This window comes from Dama dama, chromosome X (genome assembly GCF_033118175.1).
Source record: "Dama dama isolate Ldn47 chromosome X, ASM3311817v1, whole genome shotgun sequence".
Classification (NCBI taxonomy): domain Eukaryota; kingdom Metazoa; phylum Chordata; class Mammalia; order Artiodactyla; family Cervidae; genus Dama; species Dama dama.
This window is the reverse complement of record NC_083714.1, coordinates 105844072-105864885: the sequence shown is the minus strand read 5'-3', so window position 1 is coordinate 105864885 and position 20814 is coordinate 105844072. Positions and strand designations below refer to the sequence as shown.

Genomic DNA, 20814 nt, shown 5'->3' with positions numbered 1-20814 from the left:
GATTCATATGATCTTTTGATGATTTTGTGGGGGATAAAGTGATCTCCCCATCCTATTCCTCCGCTATCTAAGGACTTCCCCTGGATAGGATCCATAGCACAATGGAGATGACAAAGGGAAGATTAGTGAACTTGAAAATAGAGCAATAGAGACTATATAATCCAACCTTTGGGGCTCCCTTGGTAGCACAGCTGGAAAAGAATCAGCCTGCAATGCCGGAGACCCTGGTTCGATTCCTGTATCAGGAAGATCTGCTGGAGAAGGGATAGGCTAACCACTCCAGTATTCTTGGGCTTCCTTGGTGGCTCAACTTGTAAAGAATATGTCTGTAATGTGGGAGATCTGCCTGGGAGGGAGAAGATCAGCTCTTCCCAGCCAAGCCCACTAGTGCTACAGCCTGGAGCCTGTCCATCAATTTTGAATGAGATCCTTGCCAGGTACTATAATCTTTGTTGTAGATTTTTCCCTTTCAATACTTTAAATATATCCTGCCATTCCCTTCTGGCCTGCAGAGTTTTTGTTGAAAGACCAGCTGTTAAGCATATGGGGTTTCCCTTGTATGTTACTTGTTGCTACTCCCTTGCTGCATTTAATATTCTTTCCATGTGTTTAGTCTTTTTTAGTTTGATTACTATGTGTCTTGGCATGTTTCTCCTTGGGTTTATCCTGTATGGGACTCTTTGTGCCTCTTGGACTTGATTGACTATTTTCTTTTCTATGTTGGGGAAATTTTCAACTATAATCTCTTCAAAAATTTTGTCATACCCTTTCTTCTTCTGGGATCCCTATAATTCGAATGTTGGTGCATTTGATACTGTCCCAGAAATCTCTGAGACTATCCTTAGTTCTTTTCATTATTTTTACTTTATTCTGCTTTTCAGAAGTAATTTCTACCATTTTGTCTTCCAGCTCACCGATTTGTTCTTCTGATTCAGATATTCTGCTATTGATTCCTTCTAGAGTATTTTTAATTTCAGTAGTAGTGTTGTTTGTCTCTGTGTGTTTATTCTTTAATTCTTCTAGGTCTTTATTGATTCTTGAATTTTCTCCATTCTGTTTTCAAGGTTTTTGATCATCTTTACTACCATTATCCTGAATTATATTTCAGGTAGTTTGCCTATTTCCTCTTCATTTATTTGGACTTCTGTGTTTCTAGTTTGTTCCTTCATTTGTGTAGTATTTCTCTGCCTTTTCATTATTTTTTTTTAACTTATTGTGTTTGAGGTCTCCTTTTCCCAGGCTTTGAGGTTGAATTCTTTCTTCCTTTTTGTTTCTGTCCTCCAAAGCTTGGTCCAGTGGTTTGTGTATGCTTCATATAGGTTGATATTGGTGCTGAAGTTTTGTTTGTTTGTATTTTTTTCCTGTGGTGGACAAGGCTGAGTGAGGTGGTAATCCTGTCTACTGATAATTGGGTTTGTATTTTTGTTTTGTTAGTTGTTTAAATGAGGCATCCTGCATAGGGTGCTACTGCTGGTTGGGTGATGCTTGGTATTGTATTCAAGTGGTTTCCTTTGTGTGAGTTCTCACTATTTGATACTCCCTCGTGTTAGTTCTCTGGTAGTCTAGGGTCTTTGAGTCAATGCTTCCACTCCAAAAGCTCAGGGCTTGATCTCTCTCCAAAGACTAGCCTAGGCCCAATCCACCAAGAGGAATTTCACCTGAAATGAAAGGGCCTTTACTTGAGTTCCAAAAGCCAGTGTGCAAGAACACAATGGAGATCTCTGACTCAGTGGAACTTTGGTATTGCCTGCCACATGGACAGGCCTCCTTGGATTGCAACAGATGATTAGAGGGTCTGTCATTAGCAGTAGTCAGCAGAACTCTTGTAGAATTTTTAATGATGGCCATTCTGGCCAGTGTGTGGTGATGCCTCATTGTAGTTTTTATTTGCATTTCTCTAATAATTAGTGATGTTGAGCATCTTTTCATGTGCCTATTGGCCATCTGTATATTTTCTTTGGAGAAATGTCTATTGAGGTCTTCTGCCCATTTTTTGATGGGATTGCTTGTTTTGTTATTGATTGTGTGAGCTATTTTTATATTTTGAGTATTAAGCCTTTGTTTGTCCCATCATTTGCAGATATTTCCTTTCAGTCCATATTTTGACTTTTCATTTCTGTTTGTGGTTTCTTTTGTGGTGCAAAAGCTTGTAAGTGTGATTAGATCCCATTTGTTTATTTTTGCTTTTACTTCTATTGCCTTGGGAGACTGACCTAAGAAAACAATGGTATGACTTATGTCAGAGAATTTTTTGCTTATTTTCTCATCTAGGAGTTGTATGGTATCATGCCTTATATCTAAGTCTTTAAGTCATTTTGAGTTTACTTTTGTGTGTGGTGTGAGGGAGTGTCTTAATTTCATTCTTTTACCTGTAGCTGTCCAGCTTTCCCAGCACCACTTGCTGAAGAGACTGTCTTTTCTCCATTGTGTAGTCTTTCCTCCTTGTTGAAGACATTGAATGTAGGTATGTGGGTTTACTTCTGGGCTCTCTATTCTGTTCCATTGAGTATAAATACTTTTGCATTACATACTATACTATTTGATTATTTACTATTGATCAGGGTCCAGATTCTATGACTTAATGTTGGCAAACCACAAATAGTTTTTGCCCAGTAGAGATTCAAATTATGTGTGTTCCAAAGAAAAGGTAATCACAAAGATTACAGTTTTATTGCTCTATAGGACATTAACCATTTCTGGATTTAACATTGCAAACTTATTTCAGCATTCCTTTCCTTTCCTGACTATATAATCATTTGCTCCTCTAATGCTTTTGGAACTAGATTTGTAATGGTGCTTGTTCCCTCGTTAATGATATACACTCACTATATATTTTCTGAGTCATGTTTCTAGATTTTTGAAAATTATACTTTAGCAGAGCCCACCAACATTCCTGTATTCTAACTCTTCTGGGAATACAAGGTGAGACCAGTGGGTCTCCTCTAGCATACACGACCTTTTCTTCTGTGTCCCAAACAAAAGCTGTTTTAGGAAGACCCCAAATAAGACCAAAGCACCAGACCCAATCTTCTGTGGGGCTGCTTGAGGATACCTTGCTTCCTCCACAGTCAATACACAGCTCACTCACCTTCATAGGTGGGGGCTGCTGCCTGAAGGTGGCTGTCTGCCGAGTGTCCTGCTTCCTAGCCACTTGGAGTTGTTGGGCGGCAGCGGCTGCGGCGGCCAAGGATTCAGGGATCGGGGGCTCCTGAGGCTCTGTCTGCCACTCTGCTTTCTGTTTCTCAAAGTAACTTTGGAGAAAAGAGACACTAGCTGGATCATTCTGAAAGCAAGGATAATCTTATCCCTCTTAAGGACTCCATGCTACAGAATAAAGAGGGTTGGGCTGTGGCTTGCTGTAGAAAGTTCCTGCACCCTCTCCAGCACAAGGTTCTTCTCCATGCATACTAGGCCCACTGTCTGTTGGGAAAGGTAATCTTCCTGCTCCTTGGCTCTGACAGACTCAGGAAAATCAAGAAATCCCAGGGCTCTCTAAGTTCTTGAAGGGCATTTGCCTACCCTCCATCCCAAGTTCCTCTGCAGTATTCCTATTAAGTGTCCTCAGGCCTCTGCTGACATACCTGTAGGAATAAGAAGCTCATCACTTCCACAGGCAACCTGCTCTACCTTGAGGAAGTTTGCTTCCTTCTACTGAACTGAACTCTGTGTCTCTTTAAAGTAAGCCTAATTCTTATCTCTGAATCTTAAGACAAAGTTCTAAGCTAGTCTCTGGAGGCCATGAAAGCTCACCCTTCTGTATTTTCAAAGGTTTCTGGACATATCTTTTAGACCTTGACTTGGGAAGTGTCCTCTTAAAAGTCACAGACACACAGACACATAAAGTCATAGACATAGTCCTATATTCTCAAAACTGCACAAAGAACTTTGAAAGCCATCTAGTAATTCTAGTCTAATCATCTAACAGCCCAACACAGAGACTTACCCAAGGTCATGCAATAAGTCAGCCACTGACTGGCCTGGGGCTATGACAAGCTGTATGTATGTATATATACATACGTGTGTGTGTGTGTGTGTTTGCGTGCGCACGCGCACATGTGTGTGTGTGTTGCAGGGACAGGAGGCAGGCAGCTTACTCCAAGGAGAGCTTCTCCTCCTCTTCACATAGGTCAGGGAGCCTCTGCAGGCCCAGAGTCATGCGCAGGGCATCCACATGTTCCTTCAGTGGCTTATACTCATCATGTAGCCGCCGGGTAGACTCTAGCAGCTTGTTTAGGTCATTCTCAGACTGTTTGATAGTGTTTTCCATCTGGAACACAGAGTGAGGTAGGCACACAGAAAAAACTCCAAGATTCTCAGTGAGGCTCTACAGCTGAGTGGTTAAAATCACAGGCTCCAGAGCCAGACCAATCTATGATCAACTTCTGAATCCATCACATATTCTTTGTGACTCTTGTCAAAATTCAGTTTCTTCATCTATGTAATGGTGATGATAACAGTATCTATCTCATATAATGTTGGTGAGGATTCAATGACTGAATTAATATAAACTCTCAGTATAGGGGCTATCACAGAGTAAAGGCTCAGTTTTATTTGTTGTTCTTTAGTTGCTACGTCGTGTCCAACTCATTGCTACCCTATGGACTATATCCCACCAGGCTCCTCTGTCCATGGGATTTCCCAGGCAAAAATAATGGAGTGGGTTGTCATTTCCTTCTCCAGAGGATCTTCCTGACCCAGGGATCATACCCACACCTCCTGCATTGGCAGGCAGATTCTTTACTGCTGAGCCACCAGGGAAGCCCCCAAAAGCTCAACAAATGGTAATTATTATTCAAATACAGAACCTTAAAGGTGGGATGGTCCTTAGAACTCATGAAGTACACACACTACCAACATTTTACAGGTCAGAGAATTGAGACTCAGAGAGAAGGAACTACCTCAGAGAAATGTTTCTTAGGAGCAAAATCTAGAGAAAGCCCCAGGGCTTCTGTCTCCCAGGCCAGTGGCCCTTCTCCTAGATCAGTGTTTCCCCAAATGCAGTTACCAGATAAGCAGCATCAGCTGGGAACTCATTAGGAATGCAAGTTCTCAGGTACCACCCCAGATATAAGCAATCAGAGATTCTGGGGTGGAGTTCAAGAATCTGTGTTTTAATAGGACCTCCAGGTGACTTATGAGGCATGTTCAAGTTTGAGATCCACTGGTCCAGATTTTCAGTCCCTTTGTGACTCATATCTTGCTTTTTCTCTATCCTTGGTTAGCTGGTAGCAGAACTGCCAACTCTTAATAAGACCCTCATATCCTGTGATCTCGTGACACAGAAAATCCCAAGTAACTATTATTCAAATTGCTTTCATATTTCCTTTAAGATCCTAGGCCTGGCAATATCAGGAAATAAATATTGCCAGAGAAATGAATTTCCCAAGAATGGGAACTTAGCTCCTTCAAATGTAATTTAAAAACAAAACTATTTCTCATAATTATAGGCTCTAAGAGTTGGAAAGAGCCTTACAGATCAGCACCTTGAATCTCCCTCCTGGTGAAGGAATCACCAATACCATTGCCCAGACAGGTGATCATTCAGACTGTGCTTTAATAACTCTAAAAAGTGGGAAACCTACCACCTTAGCAGGCAGTTCATTCCCCACATTCTAAGAGTCTCTCCAAAAGAGAGACTCAAATGAGGGAGCCCCAGCTTGGTAGGCTGGCAAAGATGATTTGTTTGGCCTAGTTGAAAGCTTCGGAGCCCTAAATTTAAGTTAAACCCCAGAGGCAATTGCCTGCTCAGTCCTCCCCCCCACCAATCCCACCACCAGAGGTATCTGCCTGCTCTGCTTTTCCCCAAGGCTAGCTCTCAACTCCCAGACTCCCAGAATCAGAGCACATCAGAGCTGAATAAGACCTCAGAAGTGACTGAATCCCTCTCATGGCACAGAGAGGGAAAATGAGGCCCAGAGAGAAGGAACTTGTCCAAGTGATACACAGTCAATCAGTGACAGAACCAGGGCTGGATCTCAGAACTCCTAGATTCTTCCATTTCACCACAGCCTGATGTCTACTCCTCTAAATTGGCCACAGTCACATCTTGAGGAGAGGTCACAACACTCACTACAGTCTATTCCTCCTCAAAGTGCCCAGAAATAGGCTTCAGGCAGCCAGCCACATACCACATTGATATCAGCGTGGATGAGTCGGAGTTCCTCCACATGGGCCATCTTCTCCTGTAGCAGGAGGTCCATCTCCTGCTTGTATTCCTTCAGGTGCCTCTCCTCTGATTCAAGGGCCTCAAACTCAGCCTTCAAACGGGTTTTGATCTTTTCCATCTGTAGGGTCTTGTTCCTGCAGTCCCCCAAATGGAGGAAACAGATCAGCAGGAGGAGGAAGGAAAGGGGGAATGGAGTACAGAGTTAGACCCTGAGACAGGGCTATCTTGTTAAGTCATCTTTCTAAGTTTCCCTCTCTTTAGGCAGAAACAACCTGAAGATATGCCCACAAAGGTAGGGGATTCTTCTAACATAAAAGCTCAGTGAGTCTCAAATGTGGGTAATTGAGTTCCTTGATGGAGCATTTGCAAATGTGGGGCAGGCTTTAGCTGTTAGATTGATTCAAGGGAGAGTACCACTAGCATTTAGTGGACATGAGACAGAAATGCTAAACAGTCCCAATGAACAGGGAAGTCTCATATCACAACATCCAGAAAAAACAAAACAAAATAACTCTAGATAAGCACTACCCAATACATTTTCTATAATGAAGGAAATCTTCTGTACCTATGCTTTATAATACAGTAGCCACCAAGCACATGTAGATTTGTTATTGTTCAATCCCTCAGCCGTGTCTGACATCTTATGACCCAATCGACTGCAGCATGCCAGGTTTCCATCTCCTTCACTAGTTCCCAGAGATTGCTCACTCATGTCTATTGAATTGGTGATGCCATCCAACCATCTCATCCTCTGTCGTCCCCTTCTCCTTCTGCCTTCAATCTTTACCAGCTTCAGGGTATTTTCCATTGAGTAAGATCGCATTAGGTGGCCAAAATATTGGAGCTTCAGCTTCACCATCAGTCCCTACAATGAATATTCAAGGTTGATTTCCTTTAGGATTGACTGGTTTGATCTCCTTGCAGTCAAAGGGACTCTCAAGAGTCTTCTCCAACACCACAGTTCAAAAGCATAAATTCTTCAGTGCTCAGCTTTCTTTATACTCCAAATCTCACATCCATACATGACTACTGGAAAACCATAGCTTTGACTATATGGATATTTGCTGGCAAAGTAATGTCTCTGCTTTTTAATATACTGACTAGGTTTGTCATAGCTTTCATTCTAAAAGACAAGTGTCATTTAATTTCATGGCTCCAGTCACCATCCACAATGATTTTGGAGCCCAAGTAAATAAAACCTGCCACTGCTTCCACTTTTCCCCCTTTTATATGCCATGAAGTGCCAGATGCCATGATCTTAGTTTTATGAATGTTGAGTTTTTAGCCAGCTTTTTCATTTTCCTCTTTCACTTTCATCAAGAGGCTCTTTAGTTCTTCTTTGCTTTCTGCCATTAGGGTGGTGTCATCTGCATATCTGAGGTTATTGATATTTCTTCTGGCAATCTTGATTTCAGCTTGAGCTTCATCCAGTCTGGCATCTCCCATGACATAATCTGCATATAAGTTAAATAAGCAGGGTGACAACATACAGCTTTGACTTACTCCTTTCCCAATCTGGAACCAGTCCATTGTTCCATGTCCAGTTCTAAGTGTTGTCTCTTCTCCTCACACAGGCTTCTCGGGAGGCAGGTAAGGTGGCCTGGTATTCCCATCCCTTTAAGGATTTTCCACAATTTATTGTGATCTACACAGTCAAAGGCTTTAGCGTAGTCAATGAAGCAATTGTAGATTTTTTTTTTTCTGGAATTCCCTTGCTTTTTCTATGGTCCATCAGATGTTGGTAAGTTGATCTCTGGTTCCTCTGCCTTTTCTAAATTCAGCTTGCACATCTGGAAGTTCTTGATTGACGTACTGTTGAAGCCTGGCTTGAAGGTTTTGAACATTGCTTTGCTAGCATGTGAAATGAGTGCAATTGTGCAGTAGCTTGAACATTCTTTGGCATTGCCTTTCTTTGGGATTGGAATGAAAACTGACCTTTTCCAGTCCTGTGGCCACTGCTGAGTTTTCCAAATTTTCTGGCATATTGAGTGCAGCACTTTCTCAGCATCATCTTTTAGGATTTGAAATAGCCCAGCTGGAATTCCATAACATCCACTAGCTTTTTTTTTTTTTTGTAGTAACGCTTCCTAAGGCCCACTTGACTTCATACCCCATGTTGTCTGGCTTTAGGTAAGTGATCACACCATCATGGTTATCTGGGTCATTAAGATCTTTTTTGTATCATTCTCCTGTGTATTCTTGCCACATCTTCTTAATGTCTTCTGTTTCATGTAGATACTGAGCATTCAAAATATGGCTAATGCAAGTGAGGAATTGAATTTTGAATTTTGTTTAATTTTAATTAATCAATTAAAATTAAGCTTTAACAGTCACATGGGAATAATGGCTCTCATATTGGAGCACATAACTCTATAGGGTCTCCTCATCAGTTCCAGAAGAGGCAGGAGATGGGAAGAATTGCAGTTTATTTCTTTCCTTAGAAAAATAAAGCCTATTTCTGGTTGTTAATTCACAGTTGCATATCATCATGCTCAGTGATCCCACTTTATTCTAAGGAAATAAGTTAAGGAAGCAAAAAGTTAATACACATGGGTATGTTTTCTGGGTACAAGTGAAATTGGACTATTTGGCAGACACTAAAAGGAATCATTATGAAGACTTGTGACACAGAAAATGTTGAAGATACTCGGTAAAAAATAAAAAGGTATATACACTAAGATGCAATTTCAAAATACACATGCATGTGACTAAACAAAATTGGCAAGAGTACAGTTTCAGGGCTCTTTGGGACCACTGAAGCCTGCCTAAGTGAAAAAGCCTTAAAATTTTGGAAGGAAGCCACTCTAGGGCACACTGTTGTCCTCCAACTTGCTCTCTACTTTCTGGTTCTCAGGTTCTGTCTAACCATTATCTATTACTCAGATTAGGTATCTCCTTTATTCTACCTCTCTAGCTGGCTTTCTCATCTGCCTCAGTTCATCCATCCCATGGTTATTCTTGATCCACACCCTGGCCTCTGACCTCAGCCTGTTCCTGTCTTCATTCTCTCTCCTTTATTAACACTGCCTGTGGCTCCTGCCTCAAAAAGTGACCCTCAATGGCACAGAACCACAGAAAGAATTATATTAGGTGGGTAACTGATGATAGGAGAATTTTTTTCTTTCAGTATTCAAAAATTTCTTTTCAAGTTATTATATTGCTTTTACCTTAGGGAAGCTTAAAAGGATGGGTATTATTATTCCATTTGTAAAAAAGGAAATTGGGGATTTGGGATGGTAAGTTGCCCAAGACAAGAGAGCTAGTAAATGGGATGTTGGCGTTTGAACTCAGGGCTCTCTAATGCCACCCACTACTCCACACAGCCTGATGGGAGTTACCAGGCTTAAGGGCATAATAAACATATTGAGTGTTCTCGGGATATCTGCTCAACTGCCTTACAGAGAGATGATAATGGTTTTTACTGGTCGATTAACCCACTATTCAGAGCCCCTCACATCTAAACTTCTATTCTCTTCCTCTAGATTACTCAGGGCTCCCTAGATTCTCAGATTTTCTTTGCTGGAAATCCAGGTTGGGGAATCTGTTGTGGGCCCTACATCTTTTGCAACAGTGTGAGAACTTCTTTGATATAATTGTTCTCCAGTTTGTGGGTCATCTGCTTGATGGCTCTATGATGGGGCTAAAGGCAACCTCTTTCAAGAAGAGTTATGCCACACGCAGAACCTCCTAGGTTTGTTGCAGCCAGAGCCCCTGTCCCCATGGTGGCCACTGCTGATCCATGCCTCTGCAGGAGAGACTCAACCAAAGGCAGTTTAGCCTTGGAGTACAAAATGAAGCAGGACAGAAGCTAACAGAGTTTGGACAAGAGAACACACTGGTCATAGCAAACACCTTCTTCCAACAATACAGGAGACGATAGCACACATGGACATCCCCAGATGGTCAACACCCAAATCAGATTGATTACGTTCTTTGCATCCAAAGAAGGAGAAACTCTATACAGTCAGCAAAAACAAGACCGGGTGCTGACTGTGACTCAGATCATGAATTTCTTATTGCAAAATTCAGAATTAAATTGAAGAAAGTAGGGAAAACCACTACATCATTCGGGAATGGCCTAAGTCAAATATCTTATGATTATACAGTGGAAGTGACACATAGATTCCATGGATAAGATTTGATAGACAGAGTGGCTGAAGACCTATGGATGGAAGTTTGTAACATTTTACAGAAGGTTGTGGTTAAAACCATCCCCAAGAAAGAGAAATGCGAAAAGGCAAAATGGTTGTCTGAGAAGGCCCTACAAATTGACAAAAAAAGAAAAAAAGAAAGAAGAGAAGCAAAAGGCATAGGAGAAAAAGAAAGATATATCCATCTGAATGCAGAGTTCCAAAGTATAGCAAAGAGAGATAAAGTAAGGCTTCCTCAGTGATCGATGCAAAGAAATAGAGGAAAACAACAGAATGGGAAAGACTGGAGATCTTTTCTAGAAAATTAGAGATACCAAGGGAACATTTCATGAGAAGATGGGCTGAATAAAGGACAGCAATGGTATGGACCTAACAGAAGCAGAAGATATTAAGAAGAGGTGGCAAGAACACACAGAAAACTATACAAAAAATATCTTAATGACCCAGATAACCACGATGGTGTGATCACTCACCTAGAGCCAGACATCCTGGAGTCTGAAGTTAAGTGGGCCTTAGGAAGCATCACTACAAACAAAGGCAGTGGAGGTGATGGAATTCCAGCTGAGCCATTTCAAATCCTAAAAGAGGATGCTGAGAAAGTGCTGCACTCAATATGCCAACAAATTTGGAAAACTCAGCAGTTTCCACAGGACTGTAAAAGGTTAGTTTTCATTCCAATCCCAAAGAAAGGCCATGCCAAAGAATGTTAAAACTACTGCACAAATGCAATCATCTCACGTGCCAGCAAAGTAATGCTCAAAATTCTCCAAGCAAGACTTCAACAGTATGTGAACCAACTATTTCCAGATCTACGAGCCAGATTTATAAAAGGCAGAGGAACCAGAGATCAAATAGCCAATATCCATTGGATCATAGAAAAAGCAAGAGAATTCCGGAAAAAAACAATTTACTTTTGCTTCATTGACTACACTGAAGTCTTTGACTATGTGGATCACAACAAACTGGAATATTCTTTAAGAGATGGAAATACCAGACCACCTTTCTTGCCTCCTGAGAAACCTGTATGCAGGTCAAGAAGCAACAGTTAAAACCAGATATGAAGCAATGAACTGCTTCCAAATTGGGAAAGGAGTACGTCAAGGCTGTATATTGTCACTCTGCTGATTTAAGTTATATGCAGAGTACATCATGCAAAATACCAGACTGAGGAAGCACAAGCTGAAATCAAGACTGCTGGGAGAAATATCAATAACCTCAGATATGCAGATGACTCCACCCTTTTATCAAAAAGCAAAGAGGAACTAAAGAGCCTCCTGATGAAAGTGAAAGAGGAGAGTGAAAAAGTTGGCTTAAAATTCAACATTCAAAACATGAAGATCATGCCATCTGGTCCCAACACTTCATGGCAATAGATTAGGAAACAATGGAAACAGTAACAGGCTTTATTTTCTTGGGCTCCAAAATCACTGCAGATGATGACTGCAGCCATGAGATTAAAAGATGCTTGCTCCTTGGAAGAAAAGCTATGACAAACCTAGGCTGCATATTAAAAAGCAGAGACATCACTTTGTCAACAAAGGTCCGTCTAGTCAAAGCTATGGTTTTTCCAGTAGTCACATATGGATGTGAGATTTGGTCCATAAAGAAAGCTGAATGCCAAAGAATTGATGCTTTTGAACTTTAGTATTGGAGAAGACTCTTGAGAGTCCCTTGGACTTCAAGGAGATCAAACCAGTCAATCCTAAAGGAAATCAATCTTGAATGTTCATTGGAAGAACGGAAGCTGAAGCTACAACACTTTGGCCACCTGATACGAAGAAATGACTCATTGGAAAATCCCCTGATGCTGGGAAAGATTGAAGGCAGGAGGAAAGGGGGACCACAGAAGATGAGATGGTTGGATGTCATCACCAACTTGAGAAACATGTTTGAGCAAACTCCAGGAGCTGGTGACGGACAGGGAAGCTTAGCGTGCTGTAGTCCATTGGGTCGCAAAGTGTCGGACATGACTGAGTGACTGAACTGAACTGAGATGATATATAGAGCAGTCTAAATTTCACTTATCCCTACCTCAATTTACAAAAGGGATAACAGATTCAGAGTGATACAGTGCCTCACTCTGATTCATACAGCCAGTATGTGGCAGTGCTGGGCCTAGAACCCATTTGTGCAGAACCATATTATGAAAGGAACATTGGCTTTAGATTCAGATAGAGAATAATTCCTGATTCTGCCTCTGACTAGCTATTTGCCCTTAGACAATAAGAATAACAACTATATTTATAGTTTAATTGTATTCATTGTGCACTGATTATGTACCAATTATAGAGGGCTTAATGATACATTCATTCAACAAATTCTTATGGAACATCTATCACATACCAGCCACTGTACTAGCTGCAAGAGATAGAGCAGAGAACAGGACAGTCTGTGGACAAGAAGCTTCTTCTCATGAGGAAAATAGACCCTGAACACGTGTAAAACAAAGTGATGAATAACATGGATGAGATGCAGATTGCAATGGAAGGACACACCAAAGGGTTCTAACATTTTTGAGGGGCACCATAGTCAAGGGGGCAGTCAGGGGAAGCTCCCCTGAGAATCTGAGAATGTGACATCTAAGCTAAAACCTGGAGAATGTGTAGGAGGTTGCTGGTGAGTAGCAGATAGAAACTGAGTAGAGCATATCAGGCAGAGAGAATACTATTAGCAATGGCCCTAGAACTGAAAAGGATATGACACATTAGAGGAACTGAAAAAAGGTCAGTGTGGCTGGAACATCTACTGCTAGAGCTGTGTGTATAGGGGGACAAGGTGTCTGAGATGAAGGTAGGGAAGTTGCCAGAATACAGCCTGGGGACTGAGATAAGGAGTTAGTACACTTATCTTCCAGAAAAGGGGCAATTGTTATAGAATGTTAAGCAGCAGGACTGACATAATCTGATTATCTCATTTCACTTATCTCAACCCTGGTCTCCTCAAAAGTAAAACAGGAAAAATAATAGCACTTACCTTTCACAGGTTGTGTGATAAGGGTTAAATGAGCTAAGACAGGAAAAGTCCCCAAGCAGAGCATATGGCACATGGTGGGCAGTCAACAAATAGTATCTCTCCCTGCCCACACTGCCCATCTCTTCTCTTATGGCTATCTCCTTTACCATAGTGGTTTAAACTTTGTTATAAAGAGCCTACAATGGGTACAATGTATGTGTAATGTATGTGTATGCATGTGTGCACATGTACTAGCATGGGCAGCAAGGTATATTACCACTTGCTAAGATTATAATAATCATTAGCATAAGAATAATGGCATTTTATAGGACTAGCTCAAGCCTTCCTAATTTGTAATCTATTCAGTTAAGATACTAGCAATTAGTACTAAAATCAGGGGTGGGTGAGAAAGCATCAGGGGTTAGAGGTCTCTCTCATTGACACTTTGTATAAATCAACATAGTATACCTTTCCCTGCTTGGGTGAGTACCTTTTATCTAATCCTCCCTCCTCTATCCATGTCTTCCACCCATGTCCAATATTGCTTATAGACAACCCCAAGTTGTTGGGCAGAATACACTGCAATCTCAGATTAAATAAAAATAAACCAAAGGTTTTCACCTGGTGGGGTCACAGTTAAAGTGTTGCTTGGAACTGGAAAATCAAAGGCACAAAGGCTTCCTCAAAGCACCATGGTATTTTCTCTCCTTGGGGAGGAGGAATGTCACCAGCAAAATGGCAACATTATCCTTTGGGTATGAGGCCCAGGGTAGCCACAGTCCAAGGTGTTTGGAGCCTTTTTCTATTGTCCACTGTGGCAAGAAATGCCAAGGACTGCAGACCCCAACTAAGGAGCAAAAGGGCTGACTCCCTGTTATGAGAGGGAAGCAGTTATTTACTGCTATTTCTAAAGTTATTTTCTTGGGGTTGGGGGGCATGGAGCCTGGCCCATCCTTTAGTGAAGGGACAGCTGTATTATTGCAGCCTTTGATGGTACTATAGTTACCTGTTAGTAGTGGTCTATCCTGCTTATGGATATGCAATGGCTTTGTTGTAAAGTCTGTCCTTCCTTTGTTGGATTACTTTTTCACCTCTGTCAAAAATCACTTGGCTATACTTCTATGGGTCAATTTCTGGCTTCTCAATTTTGTTCCAATTATCTATATGTCTGTCCCTTTGTTGACATCACCCAGTTTTAATCACTGTAACTATGTAATACATTTTGAAATCAGGAAGTGTGATTTCTACCACTTTATTTTTATATCTCAAGATTCTTTTGGCTATTCTAGTTCTTTTGCCTTGCCATATAAATTTTAGAATAATTTTGTCTATATCTACCAAAAATCTTTCTGGGATTTTGATGGGAATTTTGTTAAATTTGTATATTAATTTGGGAGGGTTGGTGTCTTCATTATATTGACTCATCTTATTAACCCTGGATACAGTGTCCTTCTATTCAGATCTCCTTTGATTTCTTTTATTAACACTTTGTAGCTTTCAGCAAAGAGTGTTATATATTTTTTGTTAAATCTTTGTCACACTTAGGTATTTCATGCTTCTGAATGCTTGTAAGTGGTTTCATACTTTGTAATCATAGTTTCCACATGCATCTTGCTATTTATAATGCTTAATTCTGCAGTCTTGTTGACTCACATATTAGATGTAGGAGTTTGTTTGTTTTGTTTTCGACTTATCAGGATTTCTTACATGACAAATCATGTTATCTGAAAACAAGAACAGTTTTATTTATCTTTCCATCTTGTATACCTTTTATTTACTTTCTTGTCTAACATCTAAAGCTATATTGAATAGCAGTGCTGAGAGTAGACATCCTTTCTTTGCTCATGATCTAAGTGGGATAGCATTCATTCTTTCACAATTGTAATGTTAGCTAGCCAAAGGCTATTCACAGATGTATTTTTATCAGGTTGAGAAAGTACTCCCATCCCCACTCATAGTTTTTAAAGAGATTTTATCATACATATTTGCTTAATTATGTCAAGTGTTTTATCTGTATGTCTGGACATAATCATGATATTTTTCTTCCTTAGCCTTTTAATATGATATGTAACATTGATTGATTTTTGAATAACAAACTAGCCTTGCATCTATAGAATAAATCTCTTTTGGTCATGGGGTCAGTTCTTTTTATGTATAGTTGAATTCTATTTGTTAATACTTTGATGATGATTTTCACATCTATAATCATGAAAGATTTTAGTTTGTAATTTCCGTGTACTCTCTTTACCTGAAATTGGTATCAGGACATTAAGACATAAAATTAAGATGTAAAAGACATAAAATTAAGACATAAAAATTAAGACAAAATAAATGGAAATGTGTTCTTTCCAATTCTGCTTTCTGGAGAGACTGCTAAGAGTTGAGATTAATTATGTTTAACCATTTGGTAGAATTCTCCAGTGAAAGCAAATGGGCATGGAAGTTCTGGTTTGGGGAGTTTAAAAATTAATTTAAAAAATTAATTTTCTAAATAGCTTCAGAGTTATTCAAATTATCTATTCTATATTGGATGAGTTGTGGTAGTGTTTTATTTTATTTTATTTTATTTTTGAGAATTGGCCCATTTCATGTAACTTGTTTAATTTACACAGCTAGAGTTGTTCAGAGTATTCCCTTGCTATTCTTTTGAAGTCTGTGGGTTTAGTAGTGATATCTTCTGTTTCATTCCTGATGTCCATAATTTGTGTCTTCTCTCTTTTCTGTTTGTTAGTGTTGCTAGAGGTTTTTCAATTTTACATATTTTTCAAATGATCAGCTTTCTGTTTAATTGGTTTCCCTATTGTTTTCTTCCTGTTTTGAATCATTTATATCTGCTCTTATTTGTATTATTTCCTATTTTCTGCCTGCCATAGGTTTGTTTTGCTCTTCTTTTCTAGTTACTTGAGGTGGGAGCTAAGATTACTAATTAGAAGTATTTCCTCTGTTCTAATGTAAGTATTTGGGGCTCAAATTTCCCTCTCATCACTGCTTTTGTGGGATCCCACACATTTTGATATGTTTCATTTTCATTTTCGCTCAGTTCCATGTATTTTTAGTTCCCTTGAGACTTCATCTTTGAAACATGAATTATTTTAGAAGTGTTTTTTTATGTAATTCAAATATTTATAGATTTTCCTGGTATTTTTTTCCTAATTTCTATTTTGAATTTATTAATGTCAGAGAAAACACTCTGTATTTCCATTCTTTAAATTTGTTAAGTTTTTTATATCTCAGAATATCATCTATCTATATTGGTATATGTTCCATGAACACTTGCAAAGTATGCATATCCTGTTGTTGAGTGGAGTGTTCTATAAATGTTAATTAGATCCTGTCATTGATGATATTGTAGAGCTCTATACCCTTGCTGATTTTCTGTCTAGTTCTGTCAAGTGAGAGACGTATGTTAAAGACTCCAGCTATAACTGTGGTTTTGTCTCTCTCCTCCTTGGGTTCTAACAGATTTGTCTCACATATTTTACAGTTCTATTGTTGGTGTATACCCATTTAGGACTGCTAGGTCTTCCTGGTAGATTGACACTTTTGCCATTATCTAATGTACCTCTTCACACACTAGCAAAGTAACGTGCAAAATTCTCCAAGTGAGGCTTCAACAGTACGTGAACGAAGAACTTCCAGATGTTCAAGCTGAATTTAGAAAAGGCAGAGGAACCAAGACCAAACTGCCAAAATCCATTGGATTATAGAAAGCAAGAGAATTCCAGAAAAAGCATCTACTTTTGCTTCATTGACTACACTAAAGCCTTTGACTGTGTGAATCACAACAAACTGTGCAGAATTCTTCAAGAGATGGGAATACCAGACCATCTTACTTGCCTCCTGAGAAAACTGTATGCAGGTCAAGAAGAAACAGTTAGAACCAGATATGGAACAATGTACTGCTTCCAAATTAGGAGAGGAGTGTGTCAAGGCTGTATATTGTCACCCTGCTTATTTAACTTATATTGAGAGTACATCATGCAAAATGCTGGCTTGAATGGAACTGAGATTGCTGGGAGAAATATCAATAACCTCAGATATGCAGATGACACCCCCTTATGGCAGAAAGCGAAGAGGAACTAAAGATCTCCGTATGAAGGTGAAAGAGGAAAGTGAAAAAGCTGTCTTAAAACTCAACATAAGATCAGGCCCTCCCAAGTTCTTCCAGTCTGGCAGCAGCTTGTCTGCACCTTATCAGGACCTTCTGTTGAGAGACAACTTGTGTAGACGGTTACTATCGTGCCTGATTGGTGTTGAACAAGACACGTATGTGAGCTCTGTGCAGGCCTGGGATCTGGCACTTAGGGACCTCTGATATACATGATGTGAGAAGAGGGAACGCCAAGTTCTCATCTGCCCAGCTGGCTTGAAGCTGTTAGGATGAGCCCTGCAGCTAGATGAAGGTCACCTCTATCTCTTCCCTCCATCTTCTCTTCTCTACCCAACAGTGTGAATCTCTTTTGGTATTCTGAGCTGTGGAGAACACTTAGAGAACTGATTACTGGCTAGATTTGTCTCTCTCCTTTTGATTCCCTGTCTTCTCCTCTTGGTCACCTCTATCTCCTTCCTCCCTCTTCTCGTCTCTGTGTAACTCTGTGAACCTCTCTGGGTACTCCAGGCTGTGGAGAGCACATAGGGAATTGATTACTGCCTAGATTGCTCTCTCCCCTTTAGACGCCCCCTCTTCTCCTCCTGGTCACCTCTATCTCCCTCCTCCCTCTTCTCTTCTCCATATAATTCAGAGAACCTCTCTGGGTGTCCCTCATTGTGGAGAATCTTTTCTCAATTAACCTAGATGTTTTATCGTTGGTGCTGTATGGATGCAGAAATCTTGAGCCTACTGTAAGAATATGACTGAAAACCAGAGGCAGGAGGCTTAAATCCAAAACTTGAGAACACCATAAAACTCTTGAATCTAGGGAACATTAATCAACAAGAGCTCATCCAAAAGCCTCCATACCAACACTGAAAGAAAGCTCCACCCAAGAGCCAACAAGTTCCAGAGCAAGACATACCATGCTAATTCTCTAGTAACACAGGAACATAAACCTGAGCATTAATATAGAGCCTGCCCAAAGTCACACCAAACCCATAGATACCACAAAACTCATTACTGGACACTTCATTGCACTCCAGAGAGAAGAGATTCAGCTTCACCCACCAGAACACTGACACAAGCTTCCCTAAACAGGAAACCTTGACAAGGCACTCATCCAACTGCACCCACAGGGAGTAACCTCCACAATAAAGAGGAACCACAAACTTCCAGCATACAGAAAGCCCACCCCAAAACACATCAATCTAAACAAGATGAAAAGACAGAGAAATATTCATCAGGTAAAGGAACATGATAAATGCCCACCAAACCAAACAAAAGAGGAGGAGATGGGGAGTCTAACTGAAAAAGAATTCAGAATAATGATAGTAAAAATGATTCAAAATCTTGAAAACAAAATGGAGTTACAGATAAATAATCTGGAGACAAAGATTGAGAAGATGCAAGAAATGTTAAACAAGGACCTAGAAGAAATTAAAAAAAAAAAAGTCAATTAGTAATGAATAATGCAATAACTGAGATCAAAAGCACTCTGGAGGGAACCAACAGTAGAATAACTAAGGCAGAAGATAGGATATGTGAGGTGGAAGATAGAATGTTGGAAATAAATGAAGCAGAGAGGAAAAAAGAAAAATAATTAAAAGAAATGAGGACAATCTCAGAGATCTCTGGGACAATGTCAAACGCACCAACATTCGAAGTATAGGAGTCCCAGAAGAAGAAGACAAAAAGAAAGGCAATGAAAAAATACTTGAGTTGATAATAGTGGAAAATTCCATAAAACGGGGAAGGAAATAGCCACCCAAGCCCAACAAACCCAGAGAGAGTCCCAAACAGGATAAACCCAAGGTGAAACACCACAAGACACATATTAATCAAATTAACAAAGATCAAACACAAAGAGCAACTATTAAAAGCAGCAAGCAAAAGGCAACAACACACCAGGGAATTCCCATAAGGATAACAGCTGATCTTTCAATATCAACTCTTCAGGCCAGAAGGGAATGGCAGGACATACTTAAAGTGATGAAAGAGAAAAACCTACAACCCAGATTACTGTACCCAGCAAGAATCTCATTCAAATATGAAGGAGAAATCAAAAGCTTTACGGACAAGAAAAAGCTCAGAGAATTCAGCACCACCAAACCAGCTCTTCAGCAAATGCTAAAGGATCTTCTCTAGACAGGAAACAGAGAAAAGGTGTATAAACTTGAACCCAAACCAACAAAGTAAACACAAGATAAAACAGACTTTGAAATACTGGCCTTGAAAAGAGACAAAGAAGGATACTACATAATGATAAAAGGATCAATCCAAGAAGAAGATATAAGAATTATAAATATATATGCACCCAACATAGGAGCACCACAATAAGTAAGGCAAATGCTAACAAGTATGAAAAGGGAAATTAACAGTAACACAATAATAGTGGGAGACTTTAATACCCCACTCACATCTATGGATATATCAACTAAACAGAAAATTAGCAAGGAAACGCAACTTTAAATGATACAATGGACAGGTTAGTCCTAATTGATATCTATAGGACATTTCACCACAAAACAATGAATTTCACCTTATTCTCAAGTGCACATGGAACCTTCTCCAGGATACACCACATCCTGGGCCATAAATATAGCCTTGGTAAATTCAAGAAAACTGAAACCATTCCAAGCCTTTTTTCTGATCACAATGCGGCAAGATTAGATGTCAACTATGGGGGGGTGGGAACTAGTAAAAATACAACCATATGGAGGCTAAACAACACGCCTCTGAATAACAAACAAATCACAGAAGAAATTAAAATAAATAAATAAAAATATGCATAGAAACGAATGAAAATGACAACACAATAACCCAAAACCTATGGGACACTGTAAAAGCAGTGCTAAGGGGAAGGATCATAGCAATACAGACCTACCTCAAGAAATAAGATAAAAGTCAAAAAAATAATCTAAGTCTACACCAAAAGCAACTAGAAAAGGAAGAAATGAAGAACCCCAGGGATAGTAGAAGGGAAGAAATCATAAAAAAATTAGGGCAGGAGTAAATGAAAACAAAACAAAGCAAACAAACAAAAACAAAAACAAAGGAGACCATAGCAAAAATCAACAAAGGTAAAAGCTGGTTCTTTGAGAAGATACATAAAATTGACAAACCATTAGCCAGACTCATCAAGAAACAAAGGGAGAAGAATCAAACCAAGAAAATTAGAAATGAAAATGGAGAAATCACAAAAGACAACAGAGAAATACAAAGGATCATAAGAGGCTACTATCAGCAACTATATGCCGATAAAATGGACAACTTGGAAGAAATGGATGAATTCTTAGAAAAGTATAACTTTCCAAAACTCAACCAGGAAGAAAGAGAAAATCTTAACAGACCCATCACAAGCACGGAAATTGAAACTGTAATCAGAAATCTTCCAACAAACAGAAGCCCAGGACCAGACGGCTTCACAGTTGAATTCTACCAAAAATTTAAAG

The 20814-nt window shown here is 39.7% G+C and overlaps 1 protein-coding gene across 2 annotated transcripts in view; it reads right to left on the bottom strand.

Annotated features, from left to right (window-relative positions):
* ZC4H2 (zinc finger C4H2-type containing) overlaps nt 1-20814 on the bottom strand; it is a 77669-nt gene that overhangs the window by 17442 nt on the left and 39413 nt on the right. The window contains exons 2-4 of one of the 2 annotated variants that reach the window (XM_061136533.1): nt 6129-6300; nt 4095-4267; nt 3089-3251 (exon numbers count right to left, since the gene is read on the bottom strand). In XM_061136533.1, the coding sequence (XP_060992516.1) occupies nt 3089-3251; nt 4095-4267; nt 6129-6300 (508 nt within the window). The remainder of the gene's footprint in view (nt 1-3088; nt 3252-4094; nt 4268-6128; nt 6301-20814) is intronic. The other variant, XM_061136534.1, reaches the window with a different exon arrangement.